Source organism: Malaya genurostris, chromosome 1 (genome assembly GCF_030247185.1).
Source record: "Malaya genurostris strain Urasoe2022 chromosome 1, Malgen_1.1, whole genome shotgun sequence".
NCBI lineage: Eukaryota > Metazoa > Arthropoda > Insecta > Diptera > Culicidae > Malaya > Malaya genurostris.
Window position 1 is genome coordinate 120,545,525 of NC_080570.1, and position 26,660 is coordinate 120,572,184.

The 26,660-nt window shown below is 41.4% G+C and overlaps 4 protein-coding genes across 5 annotated transcripts; 2 read left to right on the forward strand and 2 right to left on the reverse strand.

Moving 5' to 3' along the window:
• Nucleotides 1–3,554: 3,554 nt before the first annotated feature.
• Nucleotides 3,555–14,652, reverse strand: LOC131425639 (nuclear pore complex protein Nup205). The gene is made up of 5 exons (XM_058587690.1): nucleotides 14,487–14,652; nucleotides 11,234–14,367; nucleotides 4,172–6,680; nucleotides 3,937–4,113; nucleotides 3,555–3,876 (listed from the first exon to the last, which is right to left on the reverse strand). The coding sequence occupies exons 1-5, from the start codon at nucleotides 14,494–14,496 to the stop codon at nucleotides 3,665–3,667; spliced, it is 6,042 nt and encodes a 2,013-aa protein (XP_058443673.1). The 5' UTR covers nucleotides 14,497–14,652; the 3' UTR covers nucleotides 3,555–3,664.
• Nucleotides 14,653–18,124: 3,472 nt separating this feature from the next.
• LOC131425640 (phosphatidylglycerophosphatase and protein-tyrosine phosphatase 1) lies at nucleotides 18,125–19,907 on the forward strand. Of its 2 annotated transcripts, XM_058587691.1 has the most exons (5): nucleotides 18,125–18,274; nucleotides 18,334–18,564; nucleotides 18,822–18,854; nucleotides 19,014–19,487; nucleotides 19,612–19,907. In XM_058587691.1, exons 2-5 carry the CDS (start codon nucleotides 18,559–18,561, stop codon nucleotides 19,768–19,770), a joined length of 672 nt encoding a protein of 223 aa, XP_058443674.1. In that variant the 5' UTR covers nucleotides 18,125–18,274; nucleotides 18,334–18,558; the 3' UTR covers nucleotides 19,771–19,907. The 2 variants fall into 2 exon arrangements, with proteins under 2 accessions (XP_058443674.1, XP_058443675.1); XM_058587692.1 differs by lacking the exon at nucleotides 18,822–18,854.
• Nucleotides 19,854–20,826, reverse strand: LOC131425642 (succinate dehydrogenase [ubiquinone] cytochrome b small subunit, mitochondrial). Its single transcript, XM_058587693.1, has 3 exons — nucleotides 20,613–20,826; nucleotides 20,240–20,546; nucleotides 19,854–20,171 (listed from the first exon to the last, which is right to left on the reverse strand). Exons 1-3 carry the CDS (start codon nucleotides 20,653–20,655, stop codon nucleotides 19,982–19,984), a joined length of 540 nt encoding a protein of 179 aa, XP_058443676.1. The 5' UTR covers nucleotides 20,656–20,826; the 3' UTR covers nucleotides 19,854–19,981.
• A 3,790-nt stretch (nucleotides 20,827–24,616) lies between these two features.
• LOC131427965 (uncharacterized) lies at nucleotides 24,617–26,479 on the forward strand. The gene has a single exon (XM_058591583.1). It carries the CDS (start codon nucleotides 24,617–24,619, stop codon nucleotides 26,477–26,479), a length of 1,863 nt encoding a protein of 620 aa, XP_058447566.1.
• Nucleotides 26,480–26,660: the final 181 nt, after the last annotated feature.

Genomic DNA, 26,660 nt, shown 5'->3' on the forward strand with positions numbered 1-26,660 from the left:
TCAAAAACGAACCGTATTCAATCGTCAAAAATGTTTTATAACTTTATTTAGGCGATACGGAATCAGGAATCAGAACAAATTGGCTCAAATGGCACGTTCCCCTAATGTGCCCTAACACAAAATTTGGCTGAAATGAAATGAAAAATAATGTGTTTAGGAATATGTATAAACATATGCATATATCACGATGTAAAATACCCTGGTGATCGCGTTTTTCTATGTGTTAGTGCGGTTGTCATTTTATTTTGGAATAACAGAGAGACGTGAAGAAGAAAAAACATAAACAAATGACGTTCCGGGAGTTGCTTTTATGAAAATATTTAGAGTTGGTTCTGTTTGCAAAAATATTGACAGTGAAATGTGGTGTTTTGTTCCGGGATGTTTCAATCGTTTTCATCACCTGCATTTGAAATGCCACCCACAGCACAATCACTCCATTATCCATAATAACTGTAAAAGATACCACAGTGCTATCCGCCAAATCCTTCCTTCAACGAAATGAACAGAATCGGATGTGTGTACAATTTTCTATATTTCGACGTTACCTTGCAAGCCCTTGAAGAAAAAATGTCCAGATTTTCAATTAGTGCCAAAGATTCGCCAGGCTGCGCGACAACTGGAGTAACTTAGAAGTGAAATCCCGATCTGAAATGGTCGTTTGTTTATGTTTACATGCTTGAAACCCGGCGCGCCATACTTATTTTCGTGAGAAAATTACCAACACAACCAAAACTGTCTTAACACGCCACCAGTGTATTTTACGTCGTGTGCATATATATATATAGGTGAGATGAAAAAAACTGCAACCAACTTCAGACTGCTGTCATTTCTAAACCGCTCGTCCCACAGCTGTCAGATTTATTCTAGTGACAGCTCATTATATTTTTTACAAGCGCACAAAAGCATTTTGGTGGGAATTTTTCAGAAAAAAAGTTATTTGTGATGGAATTCAAGTGTGATAGTGTGATTGCTTTGCATTTGGCTGGAAAACCACAAGTGGCTATCGTTAGAGCCCTCCAGCATTTAAAAGTGAATAAATCTTTTGTGTCTCGTACCATCGCTCGTTACCGTGATACTGGTAGCGTAGCCCGACGTCAAGGAAGTGGACGAAAAAAAACAGCAACATCGGCAGAAATGGTTCGAAAAGTGAAGAAGCGAATTGAACGAAATCCGCGTCGCAGTGGCCGAAAAATGGCTCGTGAGCTGAACATATCGCAATATGCCATTCGGCAAATATTGAAAAATGAGCTTGGACTAAAGCCATTGAAGTTCCAAAAAGTGCAAGATCTTACTGATGCGCAAAAAAAAGTTAGACTCGAAAAAGCTAAAGAGTTGCTTCGCTTGGCCGAAAGTGGTGAACTGCCGAATTTGGTTTTCTCCGATGAGAAACCATTCGTTATCCAGCAGTTTGTAAACAAACAAAATGATCGTGTTTACTTGCCAGAGAGGTCAGCTGAAAATTTGCAACTTCGGTTGGCCACCAGAACTCAAAAGCCGGCCATGGTGATGGTGTGGGCCGCCATAACAGCCGATGGTCGCTCGCCGCTCGTATTCATCGACCGTGGGGTCAAAATAAATGCGCAAATCTATCGCGAAAATATTTTGGAGGGAGTTCTGAAGCCCTGGGCACGCAAACATTTCGGCCGCAGACCTTGGACATTCCAACAGGACTCAACACCATCGCACTCAGCACGCGCCACCCAAGAATGGTTAAGAAATGAGGTTCCTCGCTTCATTTCCACCGCACAATGGCCACCAAAATCTCCGGATGCCAATCCGTTGGACTATTGTGCCTGGGGTATTTTGGAAAGCAAGGTTGGCACTAAAAAATACCAAAGTGTCGATCATTTCAAGCAAGCGCTTCGCCGAGAATGGGACAAAATACCGCAGAGCCACTTTCGGGCAGCGTGTGATGGTTTCATTGGCCGTTTGAAGGCCATAGTTCGTGCCAAAGGTGGCCAATTCGAACAAATCTAAACCGATTCTCAAATTTGATGTTATTTCCGACATTTTTTGCTTTCATTCAATAAAATTTAAAAAAAAAATGAAAAAATTATGGCGTTTTACTTTGTTGCAGTTTTTTCATCTCACCTTGTATATATGCACATAGACGTGACTATGTATATACATATATAACGCGCGTAAAGTGAGGGTTTGAATACTATCGAAGCCTTTCAAAATTTCGTTGTATTTAATATAAACATAATTTTAGCTTTGTCTTTTTTTAACAATCGATAGTTTGACTTTCCTTAGAATAAGAAATGAAATCCAGTTTATTATAGTTTGATTATACTTTTACGAAACAATTGACTTATTCTGATGCTACCTCATGAAGAAAGATATGAACATTGCTTAACACAGCGAAGTAGAACCAAAGAACTAAAAATGTCGGCTTCAAGCCAGTTGTATGTGTCGTGTTTTCTTGGATTTCTGCTACCTTTGTTTATCCTTGAAATTTTCAGAAGGAAAATGCACCCATTCGGTAATCACTAGAAATGACCGATATCTCGTCACATGAGTTTTATTTTACAATGATTATGCAATTTTTCACCGGATAATCAGTTTTACGTAAATTTTCATTACAGAATTCTGGAAATAGGTATACAATTCATACGGTAAATCTGAATAGTCGCCGAAGGCGGTAAAAACCATACTATCCGTATGGTAAAATTATCTCCCAATAACCGAACTTCTATGGAATCTGATTGTCGTGAAACTAACAAACAGTTATGAAAATTTTCAGTAAGTGTCTTTTTATTAATCTAACGAAAAAAATCTTGAAGAGTTCATCGAATGGATTGAGGTACAAGTGCAAAAGTTTTCAATACATTAGAGCCACTGAAAGCCTTTTGTGGCTTGATTATTTTACCACAGTATGCAGATGACAATCGTGCAACCGGGGTATCAAAAAACAGACTAATCAAGCAGCATCAGTTAGGTTCAAAGTTCAAAAGCGGTACGATGCGATGCATACTGGGAAGTCAAAGTGTACAATCTTGGACGACGAAAACGATGTGAAATTCGAGTACAAATCCTCGATGTGACCGCAATATTTTACGGTGTGAGAAGGGCAAGTATTGAACCAGTTCAAGGCGTCGATTCAAGTTGAAAAATTGTTAAGAAAGCTATGGTTTGGCAAGCTATTTGTGGTTGCGGTAAGATTTCAAAACCTATTCGGAGGGATGGAAAGAATGTTCTTCACAGTTGCGATCCGTTTCTCAACAACTTAAAGCTGAAAGTTTATTTTATTCCAGGTTATAATTTTAGTTACTTGTTCAATTTACTTGCTAGCATTGCGTTGCCTTATATTCGACCGTAAATTTGACCAATTGAAGAGTTTTGAACAGTGACAAGAGCACATGTTAGAAAACCTACCTCGGCAGCGGAAGTCTAATATTAACAACATATCCAATAAAAAGGTGCGTCTATTCTTTCTTGGGCAGTCTTCAATGCTAAATGTAATACCAAATGGGTAGAGAAATTTTGATGATTTTATCATTCCAAGAAATGTGATATTATACTCATATTCAAACGCACGAAAACTTTTCCTTCGTCATCTCGGAAACAGTGTAATAATCATTCAAGAATGAACATAAAAACTGGCAGTAAATGAACATTGAGAGAAAAACAAAAATTAATTCGCACCGCAAGCAGCACCCACAAACTACTTAACCGGAACGAACTGAATCAGCCGTTTGATTCGTCGCATCAGCGCTTCGATGAAGCCCTTGTCCGAAGCACGCGTATGATCCTGTGCGGTGGCAAGCAACTGTTTACAGAACGTTTCGTTGAACACCCCGATCAGGGTTTTCTTCAGCACGGCAACATCGTCGGCTGTGATCTTCCAGCCGACTTCGGATTGCGATGAGAGGTAATCTGAAACGGAGAGAACAAAATAGAACCAACGAAACAAGTAAACAAAACTCCAGTTCATACTTTCCGATCCGTACGAGGCGCTCAGATGCAGTGCATTGACCGGTATAGCTCGCAGCATGAAGAAGTCTAGATGGGCCCACAGCAAATAGAGGCAGTGTTCGGTGATGAAAACGCACCGCTTCAGTTCCTCCTGTTTGCAAGCGATTCGTTCCGTTAGGTTGTCGTGCTGGATTTGAACTGGAATGCAAGATAAATTAGAATCGTAAAAAAAATCGATTATCGCGAAACCACTTACCATTAGCATCCAGACTTAAGCCGGGAAGTGAGTTCCGTTGTCGCAGGAGACCCTCGTAGCCTAGCTTGCCTTTGTTGTAATACTCGACCGAACAGCGCAGCTGCAAAACTACGATATTCAAACTGCTGTGCGAACTGTCCAGGGCGACTCGATTCTCCGGTCGGCCCTGCTGATGGACACTGGTTTCGCTGATCTGTGGTGAAAACAGCACATTGATGGTGCGATGATCGACGGAATGGTTGGAGATACTATTGCGAGCGTACAGAGCCAAGTTGGCACCGATCTGCAGGAAGTATTTCAGATGTTCCGAACGTTCGCGTTCACTGCAATGGGTCAGGATGTTTTGATGAAGCTCTTTCAGTGTTTGTTCGGTGAGAGTGAACCGAGGAAACAGCGTTAACATAAGCTTCTGCAGCCGATAGAGATGTGCTCCTAGGTCTTGGTTGGCGTTCGGTGTGATGAGGTTGGATATTTCCTGATTGGCTGCCCGAGCAATCAAGCTAGTTATACCGGCCAGTTCCTGCAGAAGACCGATGTTGAGAAATGGTGTTCCTGCGCGCAGTACGATTTCGATGGTGTCCCCGTGGGACAGCAGAAAGTGAATGATTTGAGTTACGGCAGAATGATTTTCTTGGCCCAACGTTGAAAGAATTGCTTCACATAGGCTAAGCGCCGGAAAAAGTATTTGCTGATAGCGAACTTCGATCGGTGGAATGAAGCTAGACGAAACCGGATAGTGGGAGGAATAGTTCAGTACTTGAAAGTCCGGATGTAGGTCGAAGACTTTCATCCCCGCCAGAACACTGAGTGCCTTTTCCTCCAGCAACAACTCGGCTCCGATGTGGGATCCTGCGATTCGACTTAGCATGGCCATTTTGGACTCGTACACGTACAAGGCTTTCATATTTTCCGGTTGATTATCCAAGATTCGACAGAGTTTGCTATCATTTTTCAGTAAACTGTCGATCAAGTGAGACAAATATCCACGCTTCGAAATGAACTGAATCACGTTGGTCATGGAATCCATGTCCAGCAGCATATCGACACAGGACAGGGCCAACATTTTACAGATATCGTGCCCGCCGGTACAATCGTGACATAGAATGTCTATCAGTTTATCGCCGAACTGTTGGAAAATTTCCACAACCATCTCGATCTGAGCGTTCGACTCGTCTGCCGTTACATCGTGACTCCTGCTCGAAGAAGACAAACTTTTATCCAGCCGAGAAACGTAAAATTCATCCCGCACATTCTGCAACTGCTGTTCACTTTTGTCCCGATTTCCTTTGACGATGTGCATGTAATTCAGCAGAGCAGCGTACAAATTGATTCTCAACTTTTGCGATCCCACGCCACTGATCAAAATCCAATCGAGAATATTCTGCAAAATGTACCGTAAGCTCAGAGTGTTCGTTTTCGGTGAAAACATTCTTCCACTGGCGCCGCCGCCGCCGATCGCACGGGGTCCCACGGTACCTCCGAAAGAGCTCATCAGTGAACTCTGATCCGGTTGGGCTTCCGCTTCTCCACTGTTATTCAACGTGAAACAATGTCTCAAATTAACCATCAACAGTAGCACCGTCGACGAAGCCAAATTAGCCAGTTCCGGCATGATCTGATTCGGTACAGCCTTCGCCAGAATGGCTTGCACTATCTCAACCAGCAAACCTTGCTTGACATCCAACGACACAAACATGGCAGGTGTTACGCTAAACAGAACCTCCGTAACTTGTCCCCACGCTTCCAGTAATCGTACCGTCGATGCACACAAGTTCCGTTGACTGTTGACCTGAAGTGCGTACATCAGAATCGTTTCGATCTCCGCCATGATGTGAGCCCTCTGGCCTGCGGCAATCGTCGTTTGAACCGAGTTCAGTTCATCTTTCAGCACATCGTGCAACTTTTTGATATCGATCAATTTAAGGCCGCTGCCTCCCACGCCACCACCAGCTACCGCTATCTCACAGTTCTGCAGTAGACCCTGAAGCAGTGAGTTATCGAAGTAATCCCATTTCGGTTTCTCCAATGATTTAATCTCGAAATTCAAACAATCCAACAACTGACAGAGCAACAACTTTGCCGATTCCGTCCCTTTTCGAACTGTCACTGTCGTTGCTTCCAACGCAGTAGACATCATACTGGCATTCACGGTACTATAGTGATGGGTCATTTCCAGCGGAACCAGTTCGGCGCCCTGCTGCTGTACCACACCGAGCAGTATCTTACAGATGTTTCCGAATTGGGACACCTGATTTTTGTCGGACGTCAGCTTCAACTCGATGGCCACACACTTCAGCAGTCCGGTCATCTGATTGAGTACGTGCGGACTTCTGGCGTTGCCGAACGGAAGACCGGACACGTGCCGGCACAGAAAATCATTGCAGGAACGTAGGAAACGCAAAATCACCTCCGAGGTACGGCTATTGTAGCACAACGAGTACAGCAGCGTGTAGGCATTTTCGATCAACCGTTCCTGAGCGAAACCGAACTGTTTGCCGGCTTTCGATGACTGAAAAGTGAGAGATAGAAATAGATAGCGGTTATTATTAAAGTTGTGCATGTATTGGTAGGTCGGAACCGATCAACAATCAGCAAAAATATTTCCTCTACAACTTTTTTGCACCGTACTGAGTAATCAGTTTCCTACAAACGTGATATTGATCTGCTAGAACCAGCTCGATTGTAGAAGATTTCTCATATAAGATAAACAAGTTGATCTATTTGGAAATAAAACTGGCAGAAAACCAGCGGTTAGTTCATGATGAAGAACTGATATTTTCTGGTCATTTTCCTGGTTATTCCACGACAGATTCTTAGCATTTAGAACCCTATTAAGAACAAATAAGCGAGTGGGTAATGTCAGAGACATAATTGGATGACCTGATTATGGATAAAATTATTGGCAACACTGTTCAAACAGAGCTTGTTGTGTTTTTGCAGTCCGTATTATTTGCGTTTTTTAACCGTTTACACGTTAGTTCTTTACTAAAGTTTTTGATCGTGAATATCTATTGTTGTATCTAATGAATCAACATAATTCTTGCGACATGCCATCGGAAATATGATCACAATTTTATGATAAAATTTTCAGTTTTGTGACATAATCTCAAATAATTCAAAATTAAACTTTTCTGAAATGTTTGGTATAAACGAGTATCAAAGAGGATAATTCATATGGCGCGTTTGCCTTTCTCGTATTTTGAAAGCTCATAGCTCAGTGATAAGGAAGAGAACAAAATATCTGCTGCTGTACAACAAATCGTCCGGGAAAAATGTTCCGAAAAGTGGTGAATATCGCAGTGAGTTCCTCAATTTGATCCTTGTGAATGCTAGAAACGAATCCCTACAACATATTGATAGTTTCTTTCAATGAATTATGCAAATCCGAAATGAAATAATCGACATTAAAATTCTGTACGGCTATTTTTATAGCCGTTAGGACCGCCCATTAGTGAAAAAGCTACAAACGAAATCACATAAAAGAAAATCTCTTAACAAAAATTCAATCAGTTAGGATTCTATCGCCACTGCGAGCAGATGTGTTTTGTGTCGTCTGCACAGCTAGTTTCGCTTTCGACAAGAGCGATTACGTCACAGCTGCCAGTCATTAGCAATGGGAAAAAACAACGGTGGAGAGCATTGCACAAAATCAGCCGTTCTAATGGGTCTAAAAGTTTTCTAAAGAACTATTAGGATTTGTTGTTTTCTAAAGAACTATTAGGATTTGTTAGGATAGTTTTCTAAAGAACTATTAGGATCGTAGGGAAATATCTTCAGTTTACTGCAAATCAAGAACAGTTTGCTTAAATTTGTGCACTTTTCGCTGTGTGAAACTCACAGTAAACGAGATCTTTGTTTTTGCGAAAAATGTTCCAGAGTTTAATGTCGTAGAGAATTACGCAATTTGACCTTTCTGAATGCTAGAAACGAGTCCCTTCAGCATATCGATAGTTTGTTTCAATAAATTATGCAAATCTGAAATGAAATAATCAACATTAAAATTCTGAATGCGGCTATTTTTATAGCCGTTAGGACCGCCCATTAGTTAAAAAGCTACAAACGAATTCAGGTAGAAACAAGCCTCTCAACAAAAAGTGAAGCCTTCTTTGTTTTTGCGAAAAATGTGCAAAGGGGAATGCTGGCATAATTCATACAATTGATCAACTAATTGATATTCGGAAGTGTTAAGGAACATGTCAGTTGTTTTCGTATTCACGACATCCAGTTATGTCTCTGACATTACCCACCCGCCTTTTATCAGTTAGTGACTATTTGCTGACCGAGCTTGTGTGGAGTGTTATTCTTAACATTTGACTGCTGATCGCATAGTGAATCACGTTCAGTTGTGTTGTGCCTACGGTTAGTCTGTTTGCCGCCGTCGTCGACTTCAAAGCGGCATACGACACAATCGATCGAGAACAGCTATGGCAGATAATGCACGAATTCGGTTTCCCGGATAAACTGACGCGATTGGTCAAAGTAACGATGGATAGAGTGATGTGCTACGTCCGAGTATCTGGGACGCTCTCGAGTTCCTTCGAATCTTGAAGAGGGCTACGTCAAGGTGATGGACTTTCCTGTATCTTGTTCAATATTGCCCTGGAAGCTGTGATTCGAAGGACGAGGACACGAGTGGCACGATCTTCCGAAAGTCCGTACAACTTTTTGGCTTCGCTGACGATATTTATATTGTGACACGTAACCTTGAGAAGATGATGGAAACCTACATCGGACTGAAAGCTGAAGCTAGGCGTATCGGACTGGCCATAAATGCGTCGAAAACATAATACATGAGAGGAAGAGGCTCTAGAGAAGAAACACTACGCCTCCCACCACGAATATTGATAAACGGTGACGATATCGAGGTGGTTGACGAGTTCGTGTATTTGGGCTCACTGGTGACCATCGATAATGACACCAGCAGAGAAATTCATAGACGTATTTTGGCAGGGAATCGTGCGTACTTTGGACTCAGAAAAACCCTTCGATCGAGAAAAGTACGCCACCGTACGAAATTGACCATCTACAAAACGCTCATTAGACCGGTTGTTCTCTATGGCCACGAGACCTGGACTATGTTGGCAGAGGACCAATGCGCCCTTAGGGTTTTCGAAAGAAAGGTACTGAAGAACATCTATGGCGGAGTGCAGATGGTAGACGGAACGTAGAGACGGTGTATGAATCACGAATTGCAACAGCCGTTAGGAGAACCACCCATCGCACGGACAGCTAAAATCGGACGTCTACGATGGGCTGGGCATGTCATAAGGATGTCGGACGTCAGCCCAGAGAAAATGGTTCTTGAATCTAATCCGACTGGTACAAGAAGAAGAGGAGCGCAGCGAGCAAGGTTGATCGATGAAGTGGAGGGTGATCTTAGAAGCATCCGTGCCTTCAGTGGCTGGCGACGGGCAGCCATGGACCGAGTTATGTGGAGACGTATGCTTGATATAGCAAAAGACACCCCAGGCCTATAGCTGTTAGGTAAGGTAAGTAAGATTTTGAGTCCTTGAACTCGGCGAAAGTGTCAACTTTCGATCCTAACAGATCGACTGAAAAGTTCGTATCGTTTCTATGAGAGGGCGCCACTAGAATTAAATCCATACCATTTTCAGTTAGTACTAACCTTCAAAAGATACGTGTATAAATTTGACAGCTGTCTGATTATTAGTTTCTGAGATATTGCATTTTGAGTGAAGCTACTTTTGTTATTGTGAAAAAAATGGAAAAAAAGGAATTTCGTGTGTTGATGAAACACTACTTTTTGATGAAAAAAAAAGTGCCTCCGATACCAAAAAATGGCTTGATGAGTGTTATCCAGACTCTGCACCGGGCGAAGCAACAATTCGTAAGTGGTTTGCAAAATTTCGTACTGGTCATATGAGCACCGAAGACGATGAACGCAGTGGACGTCCAAAAGAGGCTGTTACCGATGAAAATGTGAAAAAAATCCACAAAATGATTTTCAATGACCGTAAAGTGAAGTTGATCGAGATAGTTCACACCCTAAAGATATCAAAGGAACGTGTTGGACATATTATTCACGAATATTTGGATATGAGAAAGCTTTGTGCAAAATGGGTGCCGCGTGAGCTCACCTTAGATCAAAAACAACAACGAATTGATGATTCTGAGCAGTGCTTGGAGCTGTTATATCGAAATAAAACCGATTTTTTTCGTCGATATATAACAATGGACGAAACATGGCTCCATCACTTCACTCCGGAGTCCAATCGACAGTCAGTTGAGTGGACTGCACGCGATGAACCGAACCCAAAGCGTGGAAAGACTCAACAATCGGCCGGTAAGGTTATGGCGTCTGTATTTTGGGATTCTCATGGTATAATTTTAATCGACTACCTTGAAAAGGGAAAAACCATCAACAGTGACTATTATATAGCGTTATTAGAGCGTTTGAAGGACGAAATATCAAAAAAACGGCCTCATTTGAAGAAGAAAAAAAGTTTTGTTTCATCAAGACAACGTACCGTGTCACAAGTCGATGAAAACCATGCTGAAATTGAACGAATTGGGCTTCGAATTGCTCCCTCATCCACCGTATTCTCCAGATTTGGCCCCCAGTGACTTTTTCCTGTTCTCAGACATCAAGAGAATGCTCGCTGGTAAAAAAATTAGAAGCAATGAAAAGGTAATCGCTGAAACTGAGGCCTATTTTGAGGCAAAGGACAAATCGTACTACAAAAATTGTATCGAAAAGTTGGAAGATCGCTATAATCGCTGTATCGCCTCTAATGGCAATTATGTTGAATAATAAAAACGAATTTTGGCAAAAAAATGTGTGTTTCTATTAAACGATACGAACTTTTCAGCCGAACTGTTAGTTTAAGAATTGTCTAACTTTATCCCGAAGATTTAGGGGTTTTTGGTTTGTACAAAAAAGCACACATTTTGTTTCAATTTTCTTCACGTTTCGCCTTCGGCTAAACAGTACTTAAAGCAATTCAAATTGAACTGCCATTTCCGCCTAGCAGCTCAATTTGAACCTCTAAGCAAATTCATAATTTATCGCAAACAATCAAACCAACCGACTCGTCGACTTACCTCCAGTGCATTATCCAACAGCGTAATCAGCGACTTGGCACAGTTGCTGGGAAAGTTCATCACACCCGGCTGCTGCAGATTGGTCAATCGAAGCTCCTTGTTCAGTTCAAAGCCAAGCAAATAGTGAGCCAAATTCGGTGTACTCTGCTGAGGCAAACACTCGTGCAGCAGTCCCACGATGGCTTCTTTGATTTGCAATTCCACACTGGACCCGGCGGCACCATCAGCTGCAGCCGAAAAATCATCTATTTCCTGATCGAAATCTTCCCCGGCGGGGCCGCCATCTCCACTGGCAGCAGAATGGGCGGGCAGTGTAGCCGCTTCACTCTCCAAACACTCTACGAAGCCTTGCCGGATTTCATTGCGGATACGATCGGTTTGAGTGAGCAGTCCGACAATCTGCTGGTTTACGTTCGGTTGGCGCATGATCGCAGTTAGAATGCGAACCGCTATCAGTGCGTTTTCCGGAAGCCACGAACTGTAGGTTACGAACCGGGTGACATTCAACATGTGATCCGCTTTTCCACTGCGTGGGTTCATGCCGAGCAGTAGTTTGTTAACACCGGCCAACAGAATCGAACAGTTCGAAGCAAAATGGGCATTGAAAAAATCCTCCTGCGTCTCGAGGGCACGTTCGATGATCTGCAGAGCGTACAGTGAAGTTGTCTCCAGATATTTACGCCCCGGAAACGGTGCGTAGGTATCGAACAAGCTAACGGATTCGTCGATGATGTGCAGCAGCAGCCGGAGGAAATCCGATTTAGTGTTCACTTGCAAAAGAATATGAAAACCAGGAGCGGAATTTTCCTCTCGTGCTTGGTTCGGCGAGGGAAAATCCACCGGTGAAGGGAGGTAGTGTTTGACAAATGTGTGCAGTAGTTGTAGGCACTTGGCAGCGATTTGCCACTTTTCCGCTGGATTTTTGTAGTTTCGGTTGTAGAAGCGCAAAAAAACGGCATCGATGATGAAAGTAACGTACGGGTCGAGGCCGGGTTTCCGAGGTCCAGCTCCGAGCCCTTTCGGAATGGCAGTTTGGCACAGGTTGTGCAACAAATCCAACATCCCGAGGGTTAACGGGTAAGTTTCGTTGCGACTTTCGATTTCCTCCAGCTCAGATTCTATTCCACGATTCACGAAAGTGCTGGTAGTCGGAATGGTGGCAATGATCTGCGAAGCCTCCAAGTTGTTCCACAGTTGCAAAGCCGTTTCTTTACTCTTCCCAAGGGCAGCAAGTGTCTGCACCAGTTCGGCTTTCAGCGAAATTGGAACCGAACAGCTGATCAATCCCAGCAGAACGTGCAGCGGAGACCAGTTCGGATGTTCACAGAGAGCAACACGGGCCACCTCGTCGTACGTGGCCACAGCTCGGATAACTTGAAGAACCGCTTGCAGGCCGGCAATTTCCTGTGGATTAATGTTTCGACTGAGAGCTCGATTGCGGTAGACGGTTTCACTTCCCGGATTCTGTTCCTGACGTAAATTCTGATAGTATCGGAAAAGGGAATTGAAAAAGTGATCCCAGGAAATTGTAGCGGAAGCTCCCGCTGGACCGCCTCCCTGTTTGAGCAGGTTGAAAGCATTCCGAGCAGACTGCGGAGAACTGGAAAGTCCGGAAAGCATTTTCAGATACGGTATGAAGAGAGTCGGTGGAAGCAGCTCTCCCGCTAGACGGATAAACTTGAACAGACAAACGGAACGCGACGAGGCACGCTGATAGTTGGCAGCCACTTCCATCGGTCCCCAGTACTCCAGTGATAGGGTCAATCGCAAACAATCGTTCTGATACAGCTTTCCAACCGACAGCAGTAAGGCTTCAAAGTTTCGACACAGATTTGCCGGTGGATCCAGTCCCTGCTGTTGAAAAGCCTGCACCGTTCTGGCCGTTTCATCCGCCCTCGCCCGCAGTTCCGTCACTTTGGAATGCATCAACTCAATAAAGTCGGTGAAAAGTACATGCATCCGGCGGTAATAAAACTCCGTCCGGAAAATAATTTCATTCTCCAGCAAAGTATAGTGAATGAAATCAAAAACTCGTCCCTGAATAGCCGCATCCACCAGCATCTCATCCTGATCGATAATCCGAGCGGAATTGGCATACAAACTTTGCGGAGCCAATCTCAACGTGGCAATCGCCAAACCGAACGTAAACAACGAAACCGACCGTAGCCCTTCGCACTCCCAGCTGGCAGACAGTGCCTCCATCACCGTTTCTATAAACTCCGTATCCTTGACCATAGCCAAACGTTTGACAATCTCTTCACCATCTTCCCGCCGTTGAATCACACTCATATCCAGCCCGTACATCAGTGCCATCTGCAGTGCCAGTGTCACATTATCGATTCCCCCACTGGACACCGTCGATTTGTACTTGGCCAAATGCCGGATCAACTTCAACGTTGTTCCCCTTGGCAGCCCGCACTGTGCCGCCCAATTGAACAGACAGGTAGCTAACAGCAGTCGAATTTCCTCGAACAAATCCAACACCTGACGGTGATGCTTCGGAGGACCAAGCGCACGGTTTGTCGTTAGAACATCCAGTTCCTTCGTCACGTCCAGTTCTTCCAACAAATCCAGAATTTTCTCCAGCACTCCATCGGACACCAACAAATCCGTGTACGTCGTAATTAGCTGAGTAATCTCAGTCGGGGCATCCGTGCACCAACTAACCCCTGACCGAGCTTGAAACAATTCCTTCAAACTGGCCACCAACGATTTTCGTCCGTCGTAATATAACAAAACCGCAACCAAACCACGCGGCAATCCCGGATGGTTCGGCATCTGCTGCTGGGCGGTACAAAGCAACTCCAACGCAATGTACTCGTTCAAATCGTACATATCGGAAATGATTACACTTTCATCCACCAGATCCTTCGACAGTATTGTATGTCCAAACTCGGGCAGTGTAATTCCTTCGGTTATTCCCTGCCGGATAGCTTCACGACTTTTGGCATTTTTCGGTGGATTCCGCAACAGGGTGGTGAAATTCTGTTTGTGCTTACGCAGCAACGCATCCAAACAGGCTACATTCTGCTCCTGTTGCTGGCCAACCGGTGTTGAGGGAAGCAGAAAAGCTTCGATGCTGTTGTATAGATGCTTGAATGGCGTCCACATATCGTCGGGAGTGGCTGATCCAACTATCGGAATGATTCAATCGGAAAATAAAAAAAGGAAATTACCGAATGTAGTGTAAACATAACCCTACTCTAAGAATTGTATTTTCCTACATGAATTTTGTACGTAAAAATCCACTAACCTTCTGCCATTTTTGTCTTTTCCGTTAGTAATTCCAATCGGGAGCAAACTTTGAACACTTTTACAGCACTATCTAACAAACAATCGCAGAAAATAACTCAACAAACCGGAAAAAAAATTTCCCGCACGGAGACGCACCGCGAATGTTTCGCACTTTTCTATACAACATATAGCCGTTGACAGGTATGAAAGATGTGAACCGTGCGTGAAAGCAGGGAGCTGGTGTATAAAATTGAAATGTGATATCGCTTCTCATCTTCACAGTACCATGTAGTATAATATGGTAAAAGAAGCAAAGTCTTGGTATTATATTCCTTTTTTGGAACTTGGCCTTTCTGTTTCAACAGACACTCCAGCCGATTCTTAGTGTACATAATCATAACATGGCTAGTCAAGGGGAGGACGCTTAGAACAATGTGCCAATCACACATTAACACAATGCGTTGGCGCATTTATCAATATTGGCACTTTCGTTTCCATACAGTTGCACAGTTGCGGCACACAAAGGGCTCAGTTTTGACAAGTATTTGTTTCATGGGGAACAGCGTGGCACACTTAGACTCACAGTATATCACGTGTTTTTTTAGAGGCACAATATAGTTTGTGTTAAGCGACTCTCCCCTTGTGCCTAGTACCAGACCCAGTCAGCTTGGAGCGAAGTCAATCTTCAGTTCAGCAACGCCATCGCACGGCATCACATTCAACATATCATGTCAATTGTACGGGTGCGCAACTCTGCTATTTTGGCGCGCTCGAATTTGACATTTTTCTCCCCTACTTCTATGTATAAGATTCGATGCAGGCTCGTCTGGGGGCGACATGCTCGCAAAAAAGGATGTTGCCAATGATTTGTTCGGGAAATGTGAGAGCTGGATATCTTGTTAATATGATGTCTTTGCTAGTACATAATTACACGGATCTAAAAAGTTTACGAGGGATTACGCAAATGATAAGTCTTGTCAATACATTCCTTTTGTGGAATTTGACCTTTCTGTTTAAACACAATTCGCAACCGATGCTTAGCGTTCAAAATCATTGCATGGCTAGTACTACAATTCTACAGACATTACTGACGAAGGATTATGCAGGATTAGCAAATTTAGAAAAGTTTAACAGGGATTAAACAAGTTTAGTATGAATTAGGTGAGCCTATTTCGGGTTAGATGGGTTGATTTGTCTGAGTTTCCTAACACTACCCTATATCATAGTGGAATAAAATTGGACTTATTTTTAAAAGCGATTTCAGATAGGGAATTACTGTTTAATCTGCTTTTAAAATTTACGTTTTCATGTAGCAAGGTTTGGTCATTTCCGCCATTCTAAATATATTTTCGAATGGAAATATATTTTGACCACACTAAATACATATAATTCACATTTTCGTTCACTTTGAAAAATGTACTTTGTACTGAAAAGAAACTAGCTCAACTTTGAGATTAACTTCTAATAGAACTTGTCATCTCTGATTCAGTTGTCCGCTATGCTAGACTTAATGATTCGATCAGCTTGTTCAAGTGTGCCTGACGTTTACTACTTTTTTAAGTAAAGGTAATATAATAGAAATCTATGATTTTTTTCGAACTCGGGGAATAGAAACTACATATTTGGTTTTGTTAAGTGGATTAGTTTGTTCCAATAAATATTATTACAAATATTTTACAGGTACGTTGCTATCAATTTCTTGACGAACCATTTCATAGTCAATTTAACTTGCAAAATCAGTTTAAAATTAATTAACTTTAGATAAAGATGATATTTTGTGTTCCTTGAATTTATATAAACTTGGCAGTTGAAATAAATGACAAATTAAAAACTTAAAATTATTTTTATATTCATTGTTGGTTCTTTTTAAGAGTAAAATTATTTCTTTCAAAATAATTTAGAGGGTTGTTTTTGGAACAATTTATTTCTAAAATTTATATATTTTTAGCAATTCCAATTACTCACATTTAAAAGATTTCAATTGTATACAGTCCTGGTATATTATATTTTATAGTATCCAATTGCGGCCCTTACATAAGAATTATTTATGTCATTTTAATAGATGCCCCGGCCCCCTGTCACGACGCTATCACGATGAGATCAAAATAGGAACTTCAAAATCAGCTGATTGCAACGTAAACGAACAATCAGTAATGCAATTGTTTTACGGCTTGCCTCGTTTAGTGTACGAAAATTAGTGAATTTTGGGTCGACTCTCTCACAATAACTTGTCAGTTTAGCTAAAATACAGCAGACAGTGTTTTGGGACATCAAGTGCAGGTAATTTTCACAATTTGAGAGTCGCGATGAGTATCAAAACATCGCAGTATTTGGGGCTGAAGACGCGAGGGTTTAAACGTAATCGGTGTACTTTCAAATGGCTGGTGCTCACATACCGGTGTCGGATGGCTAAGCGGCCCTTACACGATCATTAAAAGTGTCATTACTAAAATGTAATGTCATTTTTAATGAGCGTGTAAGAGTAAATAATGATGAATTCTCCATGCAAATTTAGAATTTTGGAATTTGGAAAACGACAATAATATTACTGCCCTTACACGTTCATTAAAAATGACATTACTTTTTAGTAATTATGGAGTTTGTTTTTACATAAGGATGGTCACGAAACGTACTACTTGTGATTGCGTGTCATATTTGTCAGCTCCTCCAGCCAGTTCTCCTATGAAATTTCCGCATCATAATGCGATGCGATTATGAAAATTTTCGAAGATTTTACGGTGCTGATTGGAAATCGAAAGTTTCAGATATCATTTTATACAAGGAGTTGATTGTTAAACGGGGAAACTGCTTCAATAGGTAATAGAAGAGAAAGTAAACAAAGAGAAACTGTCACATGATGAAAGAACTCTCGAACATTTTTTCAAACAGCTGTACAAACTGAACTACTATAGTAACTAAAGTCTACTTAACTCAATTTTGAGTAAATGTGGTATTTTTCTAATTCTGAGTAACATTTACTCAGTGCTTGAAAAGGTCAAATTAGTTCAAATGAGCAAACAATTTTACTATTGTAGTGAAACAATTTCTAACTTACCTTCGATGGAACGGAACTCTGCCCTAGTCACTATGCTGAGAAAAACAGGATCCGATGGCTCTCAAAACTAGCCTTTTCTGCTGTGGCTTGCTGGTCATCATCGAAATAATCGTGAATCATTTGCAATAGTAGCAAATAAATTAACCTGTTCAGCAAGTTTAGTACAAATGAGTTGAACAGATTCACAAATCTAGAACCATGAGATGTTACGTAACATAATATTACAAACAACTTCCGACAAACAATCGATGCAATCTTCAGTTGAATAGATTCGCTCTATGTATTAGTTAGTAAGTTAGTATATAAGCTCCTTTTCTCCATTACACAATACAAGTAGGTTAACAATTATTCCTACACAAAAATCACAGAATTGCGGAAGCAATTGATGTCTTCATGGTAATACATGATTTGGTTATAATAGGTCTGAAAAGTCACCACTTGTGGCTGAACACCCAATTTAAATTTTAATAATTTAATTTTAAATTTCAATAAATATTTATAGAAAAAATATATTTAGCTATAGCTATATATCCTCATATTAATCTGATTCTACATTTCTCCCACTGTGCAACTTGTGTCAATTACGTTTACGCGGTTGTTGATGAGGTGTCGGAGTTGACGTTTTATATGGTGCATGTTTACATCATACACAGTTCCCTGATTTTGGGGGCGGATTTTTACTTTGTGTTCAGATTAAATGTACAGTTAGGTTTGAAAACTCTAGATAGCAGCAAATATTCAATTATAACAAGGTAAGTTACGGATGAAATAATACCATCTATCGTTCTGCAATGAATGTTTCACAAACTAGAAGCGGTTCAAAGACAATGAACAGATCAACCAATGTTGTGGAGTTTATGATCATTTAAGCATAGAATTACGAATTCTGACAGAAGCCGCTCGCGATCAACTTCCATAAGCACTACACCTGGTCAAACCAGGTCGAAAGAGAGGAACTCCACACAAGCAGCGATAGAGCCGCCGCGTGCAAGCACTCTTCAAGCGTCTTCAGTCATTCGCACTCAGTTCGCTCAGGATGATGGTAGAGTAAACTTTCACTTCTCAGTATCATAACCGTGTGCTCGTCATCATAACTAGAAAGCACCCACCCGAATTGTTCGAGTTCGTCGCTTGCTTGTTCGTGTGTGATTGTGGTTTTATTTTTCGTAGTTAGATCCGTAGTAGTTGTTCGTTGGTCATTCTACGATTATATGTTGTATTAATTATTTGTTTCGTTCTCTGCATGGGTTTTGGTTGCCAATATTTGTCTAAAAAATACGATCATTCGTTGGATTTTAGCGACAACAACGGAACAATCAACAACTGCGTCAGGTACGTCACTGTTTAACCATAATGGAATTTTTGTGTCGTCATTCGATTAGTCGTTTCTTCGCGTTCATGATATGTTGTGGATAAACACATACCTGTGGAACTGAATTATGCAAATCTGCCCATTCTGATTCTATCCGTTTTTTTTTGTTCTTATCACAGGCAATGTTCGCTCGGGTCACGTTTTATCCGACACTGTTCTACAACGTGTTTATGGAAAAGGTGACCAAACGAAATTGGTACGATAGGATAGATGAAAACATGATCCTAGGGGCGCTACCGTTTCGCTCGGTAGCGCCAGAAATGATTCGGGAAGAGAACATCAAAGCCGTAGTTTCTATGAACGAAGACTACGAACTGTGGGTGTTCTCGAACAATCGGGACAAATGGGCCAAACTGGGGGTAGAATTTCTCCAGTTGGCTACTACCGACATCTTTGAGGCTCCATGTCAGGACAAACTGTGGAGTGGTGTAACATTTATCAACCGATTTCTGCCTTTGGGAAGGCGAATCAAAACACTGAACGCTTCCGACAACGACGACAGCTTCCGGGAGGATCGCGTCGGTACTGTCTATGTTCACTGCAAAGCTGGACGAACCCGAAGCGCAACGCTAGTTGGATGCTATCTGATGATGGTGGGTTTTTTTTATTTATCTGTTGACCAGATCAAGTCTAGTTCTATTCCATTTTTAACATATTTCCTGAGTGTCTCGAGATCAGAGCTAATATGCAATTTCATTTTGCTTGTTTTCAATGCAGCGAAACGGCTGGAGTCCGGAACAAGCGGTAGAACACATGCGTGCCTGTCGACCACACGTACTACTAGGTAGCAAACAGTGGGAAGCTCTGAGGATATTCCATAATACTCGAATAGCATCCGCAGCGCCGACCGGTCAAGGGCCACCGAGTACGAACTGATGCAAATAAGGACCATTCAACTGTAAATAGACATTAGATGCAAAGCCGGGCAACAGTCGAACAAATGAATCGTTTTCAAAGAATTATGCTTTCAAGTTTAGCTCTATATTTTAATAAGAAATAGCTTTTTTCTGTTATGCAAATTTTGCGATTTTATCACATCCTGTTTGTCAGATCCGAATCGCTCAACTTTCATTTAGCAGCCACTCATTCAGGCTTTCGTTTGGGTGGCCCAGATTTTTCTGATGCTGTTGGCAATTCCAATGTCATTGTGAATGAAGTAGAACAGTCCTCCGAGGGTGGCCACAGAAACTACTAGCAGCAGTCCGTGAGCCAGCTTCGGCACCAGGTTTCCAAACAGAATCGGACGGACGTAGTCAGTGACAATGGCTTCCAAACCCCTGCAACAAGAAAAAAAAAGCAATTTTAACAAAATAGATTATACAAAAGCTGCACGTATTTGACTCACCAGTGTTGGTGCATCACCATGGCAATGGCCATCAGAGCATCTCCGGCCTGTGATGGGAACGCAATAGCAACCGGAATGATACCCAGCATACCAATTGCCAAGGCCCGTTCACCACTCCAAATGGCGACATGATTTCCGGCAGCTGAACGTCGAACTGCGGTAGCCGTGAACTGTCTGACCGGTCCATTGAGTAGTGCTGGGACGGTTTTCGGAGTAACCAGCAGCAGAGATCTTGGCAGACCAGAAGTCAACGAGCGGCTCACCACCGGTAGCTTTCCTCCGTTGATGATTGTGTTGAAAAGCGGTGCTGACGTACGACGGAGATAGAAGATATGTGTTATGCAATCGAAAATTGTATAAATTCTTAACTTACCGGAGCTACGACACGAAGAACGCAGAGCAAAGTGGAGGGCCATAATGCAATCGAAGTTCTAATGATTGTTAGATATGAAAATTGCTTTAAATCACTTATAGACCGCAATGTGCACCGTTTCACAGCGCTAAATACTGAGAAGGATACTTTTTTTCGTTTGAGGCTGCCGCTGTCACCTTAGTGATGCGAAATTGTTTTTTTTTTCGCAAGTAGTGAGATGTGAGCAGTGTTTCTTTTATCGCACTGTAACAAAGCGCATCATGCGAACATTCATTGCCGATATATAAGGGCTGTATACATATTACGATATAACTTATGCTGATCGTCTATTTACAAGACGAGACTACCCACTTAGAAAAAAACGTTCAACGGTGATCCTTCATACGTTGGATCATTGGTCCAATGAAAGTCCAATCAATCGTTCAACGAGAGGCCAACACGGGACCTTCGTTTGCCGATTTTGAAACAGACCGTTGAACCGAATGCCATTTTTTTCGTTCAACAAACCCGGCAGACAGAGGTCCATTGTTGAGCCATTTTTAACATGAGGAGTTGGAGCCCCGTTGGACTAGTTTTACTGCAGAATTTCTGAAGTTTTTTTCCACTTACTTGTTTAAACTAACAATACATACCTGCACAATACTTCTACTTCACGTAGAATAACAACAAATGTTCTTTCTATGTAAAGGTAACACTTAATTTTCACACTATTTTTGCAAGAGAAAAAACAACGAATGTTTCGTGCAATATGTCGTTCAACAAGCGCTCAAAAACCAACAAAATTGTACGGCCTGCTGAGAGGGTAATACTGTAGAAGTACTTGCAATTGACGTGAAATTAACCAGTTATTGACGACAGAGACGAACTGAATAGATCGAATGAGATTCTACACATAATAGACATAACTTCGAAAAATGATATTTCCAAATCATTCCATTGAGCTTTCTATACCACTGTGGCAAATCATTGACATTAAGAGTCAAATTGTCTACATTGATAAAAACTTGCACGATCGATCGATTACATATGTAAATAGCACTTTAATTTAATATTCCTTTTCATTTCACTACATAATCAAAGCGATTTGTTTAAAGATTTCATTTGTGAATTCACTAAGATGCAAGACTATATTTTTTTCACTTAGCTTATAGCATGTTCAGATTAGCGCTGATTGTAGGTTGTAAAATAATGCTCAGTTACTTTTTGAATGAAAATTTAATGCACATTGCTTTGAAGTATGTAGGATTAGTGTAATTTTACATTAACAATGTAAAAATAGAGTTGTAAATGTGTAGTGATATAATGCATATGGTTACTTGGGTACATATGTTAAATACTTGAGGTTCTAGTGGGAATGAGTACAGCACAAATGTATGTGGAAAACATTTGATTCGGTCAACAGCGTTTCAATTGGAATCTATGTGGAAAATAAGAAATTCACAAAGAATCAAGAGGTAATTATTATGTTCCTACCAGCTCTTTATTCTGAGGTACACAGCTCACCATTTAATACTATATTCAGCAGGCGGAATACGGGTCACAAATAGGGGTTTACGGAGAAGTCACAATGATCAAACTGCATGGTTTAACGTTCTAAGTAGGAATTCCAGCCACAGACTAACAGACATGACAGTATGAGTAAATTCTTATAAAAATATTTTTTCGTGATGCACTAGTGCCACCTATATTGTACTGCGCGAACTATTTACTATCGGTACACCCCTTGTGTTACGAAAAAGTGTTTTCACTAGTTGGTTTCCCCACGTTTGTCAACACCGATCAGCTGCTTTCAGGGATGCCTGATTTCATCAAAATATTTGATAATGAATCGTCACAATAAATTATTGGATTACGTTGATAATATATTTAACTTTTTTAGCGATGTTGGAAGGTAAACATTTATTTTTCTCAACGTTGTTCATCCAGACTATTTTTGATTGTGTTGGTAATTTTCACCCGAAATTAAGTGGCGGCAGACCAGAAGCAAGTAAATATTGTAACAAAACGGGTTCGATTTTGTATTGCGTTGGAGGATGAGAAGTAGGCACAATTGTGTATATAGTTTTGGCAATATGTATTAAATCTGTATCCTGCATGAAATTCGCATGGAGGTATACAAATCAATACATTACAGGTAATTCTGTATGAATGGCAACTCGGTTGGTAAATGAAAAAAATAAACACAGTCTAGATGACAGACAGGATGTTTTTGATATGATAACGTGGCGCCATCATGACATATGCGAGTACAGTCCCAATAAAGGATAGTTAAAGAATCTAATTTGAGTGTCCTGTCTGTTAGTCCAGCTTCCCATCGCTCTTTATTTATTGAATCTCATTTTGTGCATTTCAGATAAATGTAGCATGATATCCACTAAATATCAACAGTTTTTACACTAGTTTCATCAGGTGACTGTAGTAGTTCGTAATATGTAAAGCACTCTTTCAGTCGGCTTAAATGATACGGTAAAAAGATATAAACCTCGAATGAGTTGCCAGATTTCAGTCGCTATAAAAGCACTCGACTTAATTGAATAAAGCCTCTTTGTAAAACGTCAGTCATCGACAGAGATGCCAGGTCTGCAGATTTGTCTGTAAATCTGCAGATTTGGGGTATAGTGCTGCAGACATTTTTCGTTGTGCAGACTTTTACAGACTTTTAAAATTCTCGCAGACTTTTGCAGACTTTTGAAATTCTCACAGACTTTCGTCTATATTTACAGGATTTTGAAATTTCCGCGACCTTTTTTTTTTTTTTTTTTGCTCACCAAGTCAGTTTTGCGTGTCATACTTTATATAGAAATTGCTGCCAGCAAGACATACTTCTGACTGCAGATTTTTTTTCAGATTTACAGACCCTGTCTGCAGATATTTGAAATTTTTACCTGGCATCTCTGGTCATCGACTCAACAGTCAGTTCTCTGCTAAGTATTGAGAAAGCCATCACGTAGATTTCAGTGGCGACGAGAAAAAGTAATTTTTTAATAAAATCCGGGGGGAGTTTTTACCCGGTAGTGAGTAAGCGAAAAAGATATATAAAATCCGGGGGTATAATTTTGCCCGGTAGTGCGCTGGTGATAAAATAGTGTTTAAAACGCTTGGTGTGCTGTGTTACGTATTTATCTGCATGCATTGAATTTGCAGTACCAATTTAGATCAATCCGTCACTATACCCACTTTACCTATTGTGATAAGTTTATAGTAGTAGTGATCCATGAGGATCACGCCAGCCTCGCTCAGACAGAGCAATTAATCGAGTCAGTAGAGTATCAACCACCGATCGGTGAAAATATATGCATCATACAGTCCACAATACGAAGTGTTTTCTAGTTAATATCTAAATTAGTATTTCCGATAGCTTCCCATTCTGTGATTCGCGAGTGCAGTGCTGACCAGAACCAATTTGCGTAAACATTTTCTGGTCCTTCGAGCCGGATAGGCAAACCGCGAAAGTGCGTCGGATAACACGTGGTTCGATGTGATACTCAGTGTCAGCCATTGCTGTAATGTTCAGAAGTTATAAGTTTATTTGTTCATGATAAATTCATGTGTGGCGAATTATTGTTCCCGGCCGAATCACTGTAGCAAACGTCAACGATATCAGCTACCGAGCAGTCACCTGGATAGTTTCATCGGATGCTGGACCAGATAAGTAGCAAGTGTGTGTGTGTGTGTGAGTGAGTGGTTGAGGTGGCATTGTCTAGCGTGATTGAATGCGATAAAGCATTAGTTGAATGGTAGTGCAATTACTTTACTCATAACGAGGCACTACGAATGCGAGACATCATTTGTTCACACATACTGATATATTAAAATATAAACATATATACAATTTGATTTCTCCGGTTGATAATCTTTGGCATTTGCGATCTGTTATTTGAATTTCGGGATAAAAAAATTCTATTAAACCCATCAGTCAAACCAGTCAATTTGTCGCGTTGCTTGAGGTCTCGGGAGTGAGTCACAGTGTCTAAGTGGTTCAGTGATAGTTTCATATATACAAGATGCCAGATCTAAGACAGTTGACGAAACAGGAACGGCAGATAAAATTATCGTTGGAAAACATAAAGGAGTTTGTAGAAAACTACCAAGAAGAACGTGATAAAGGCATAGTGGAATTACGATTAATGCAGTTAGAAGATCTATATATTAAATTCTGCGATGTCAGAGTGAAAATAGAAGTAATTCTGGATGAATGTGCGGAAGGTGAAAAGGCCGATAGCGATGAAGACGTCGCAGGCGCAGCTGCGATTATGACACGTGCGGTGCATGACGAAGGTTCGAGAGTATTTAAAGAATTCGAAAATTGTTACTTTTATCTCAAAAATGCTCTTACTAGCAAGTGTACGAAGAACGCTAGATCAACTACTGATAATCAATTATTCGCTACTGGTTCAGTTCAAGTGTCCCGCACCAAATATCCGGAGCTGAAGCTTCCGACGTTCTCAGGAAAACTGCATGAATGGATCAATTTTCGTGATAATTTCAAGTCCTTGATTCATGACAACGGAGATCTGTCCACAATAGATAAATTCAATTACTTGCGAGCGTCCTTGAGGGATGAAGCTCTTTCCCAGATCAATCAAGTGCAGGTTACTGCTGCGAACTATCACATTGCCTGGACCTTACTTGAGACGAAGTACGAAAACCACAAGTTAATAGCTCAGGAACATCTGAAGGCATTATTCATGGTTCCAGTTATGAGATCGGAATCGTTCGAAGCGTTGAATGCAGTACTAATGGCGTTTAAAATCAACCTTCAACAACTGGAAAAACTTGGTGAGAACACAGATGGTTGGAGCACTCTTCTGGCATTTATGATGTCACAAAAATTGGACATCGATACCCTACGCCATTGGGAAACTCATCATAGTTCGAAGGATGTACCGAAGTATGCAGCGTTAGTGGCATTTCTGGAAAAACACTGTTCTATCTTGCAATCTACTTCGTCACGCAGAGGTATAGAGTACAAGCGTCCGTTTAAAGGCCCCGCGGTTCACACAGTAGTTACTACTGGTAATTGCGCAATCTGCAACGGTGGATCTCATTCGTTAGAACAGTGTCGACGTTTTGGTAAAATGAGGGTGATTGACAGAAGAGCTGCCATTCGTAGACTAGGATTATGCATCAATTGTCTACTCCCCGGACATTTTGTAGCAGAATGTAACAGGAACCCTTGCAATAAGTGTGGTCAACATCACCACCAGTTATTGCATCCAGTGATATCCAATCAGCTTAGTGGTACAACTAATCAGGTACAAGGTCAAGGTCAAGACCATGCAAGAAGACCTCAAGCCGCGAATTCACAACAGCAATCACAGTCACAGTCGCACAGACCTGCCCAATCCCGGACGAATAACAGTCAAGCAAATCCACACCAAACATCTGCTCAAAACAATGTCTCGCAATCCACACGACAGCCACCTCCCACTAATACACCTGTCACATCACTACACACTGCTACATCACATAACTCTGAACAACGTCGAAACACTACTCTTCTTTCTACTGCTATCATTAAGTTGGGTGACCGATCAGGAAATACGATCTTCGTTCGAGCACTACTAGACAATGGTTCACAGATTTGCATGATCACTGAGAATGTTTCACAGAAGCTCAAGTTCAAACGCCTTCGTGAAAATTTGCCGGTTAAGGGAATTGGAAACTCAATGACCGTTTCTAAGCAGGCGGTTCTGGCAAAGGTTTTGTCGCATTGTTCATCATACGAAACACATGAGATGAAATTTTACGCGGTGCCTCAAATTACACTGAAGTTACCACAACATAGTCTTGATATCAGTACTTGGAAAATGCCGTCAGGAATTCATCTAGCAGATCCAAGGTTTTTTCGAGACCGAAGCGGTTGACGTGATATTGGGTGTATCAATCTTCTATGAGCTATTACGAAACGAACAATTGAAACTTCATGAAGCAGGAGCAATCCTTCGTAACACCGAGCTTGGTTGGATTGTAGCAGGCGAGATTAGCGAGTCACCAGTTAGTTCGTTCAACGTAGTTGTAGCAATGTCGATAACAACTGATGAAGTT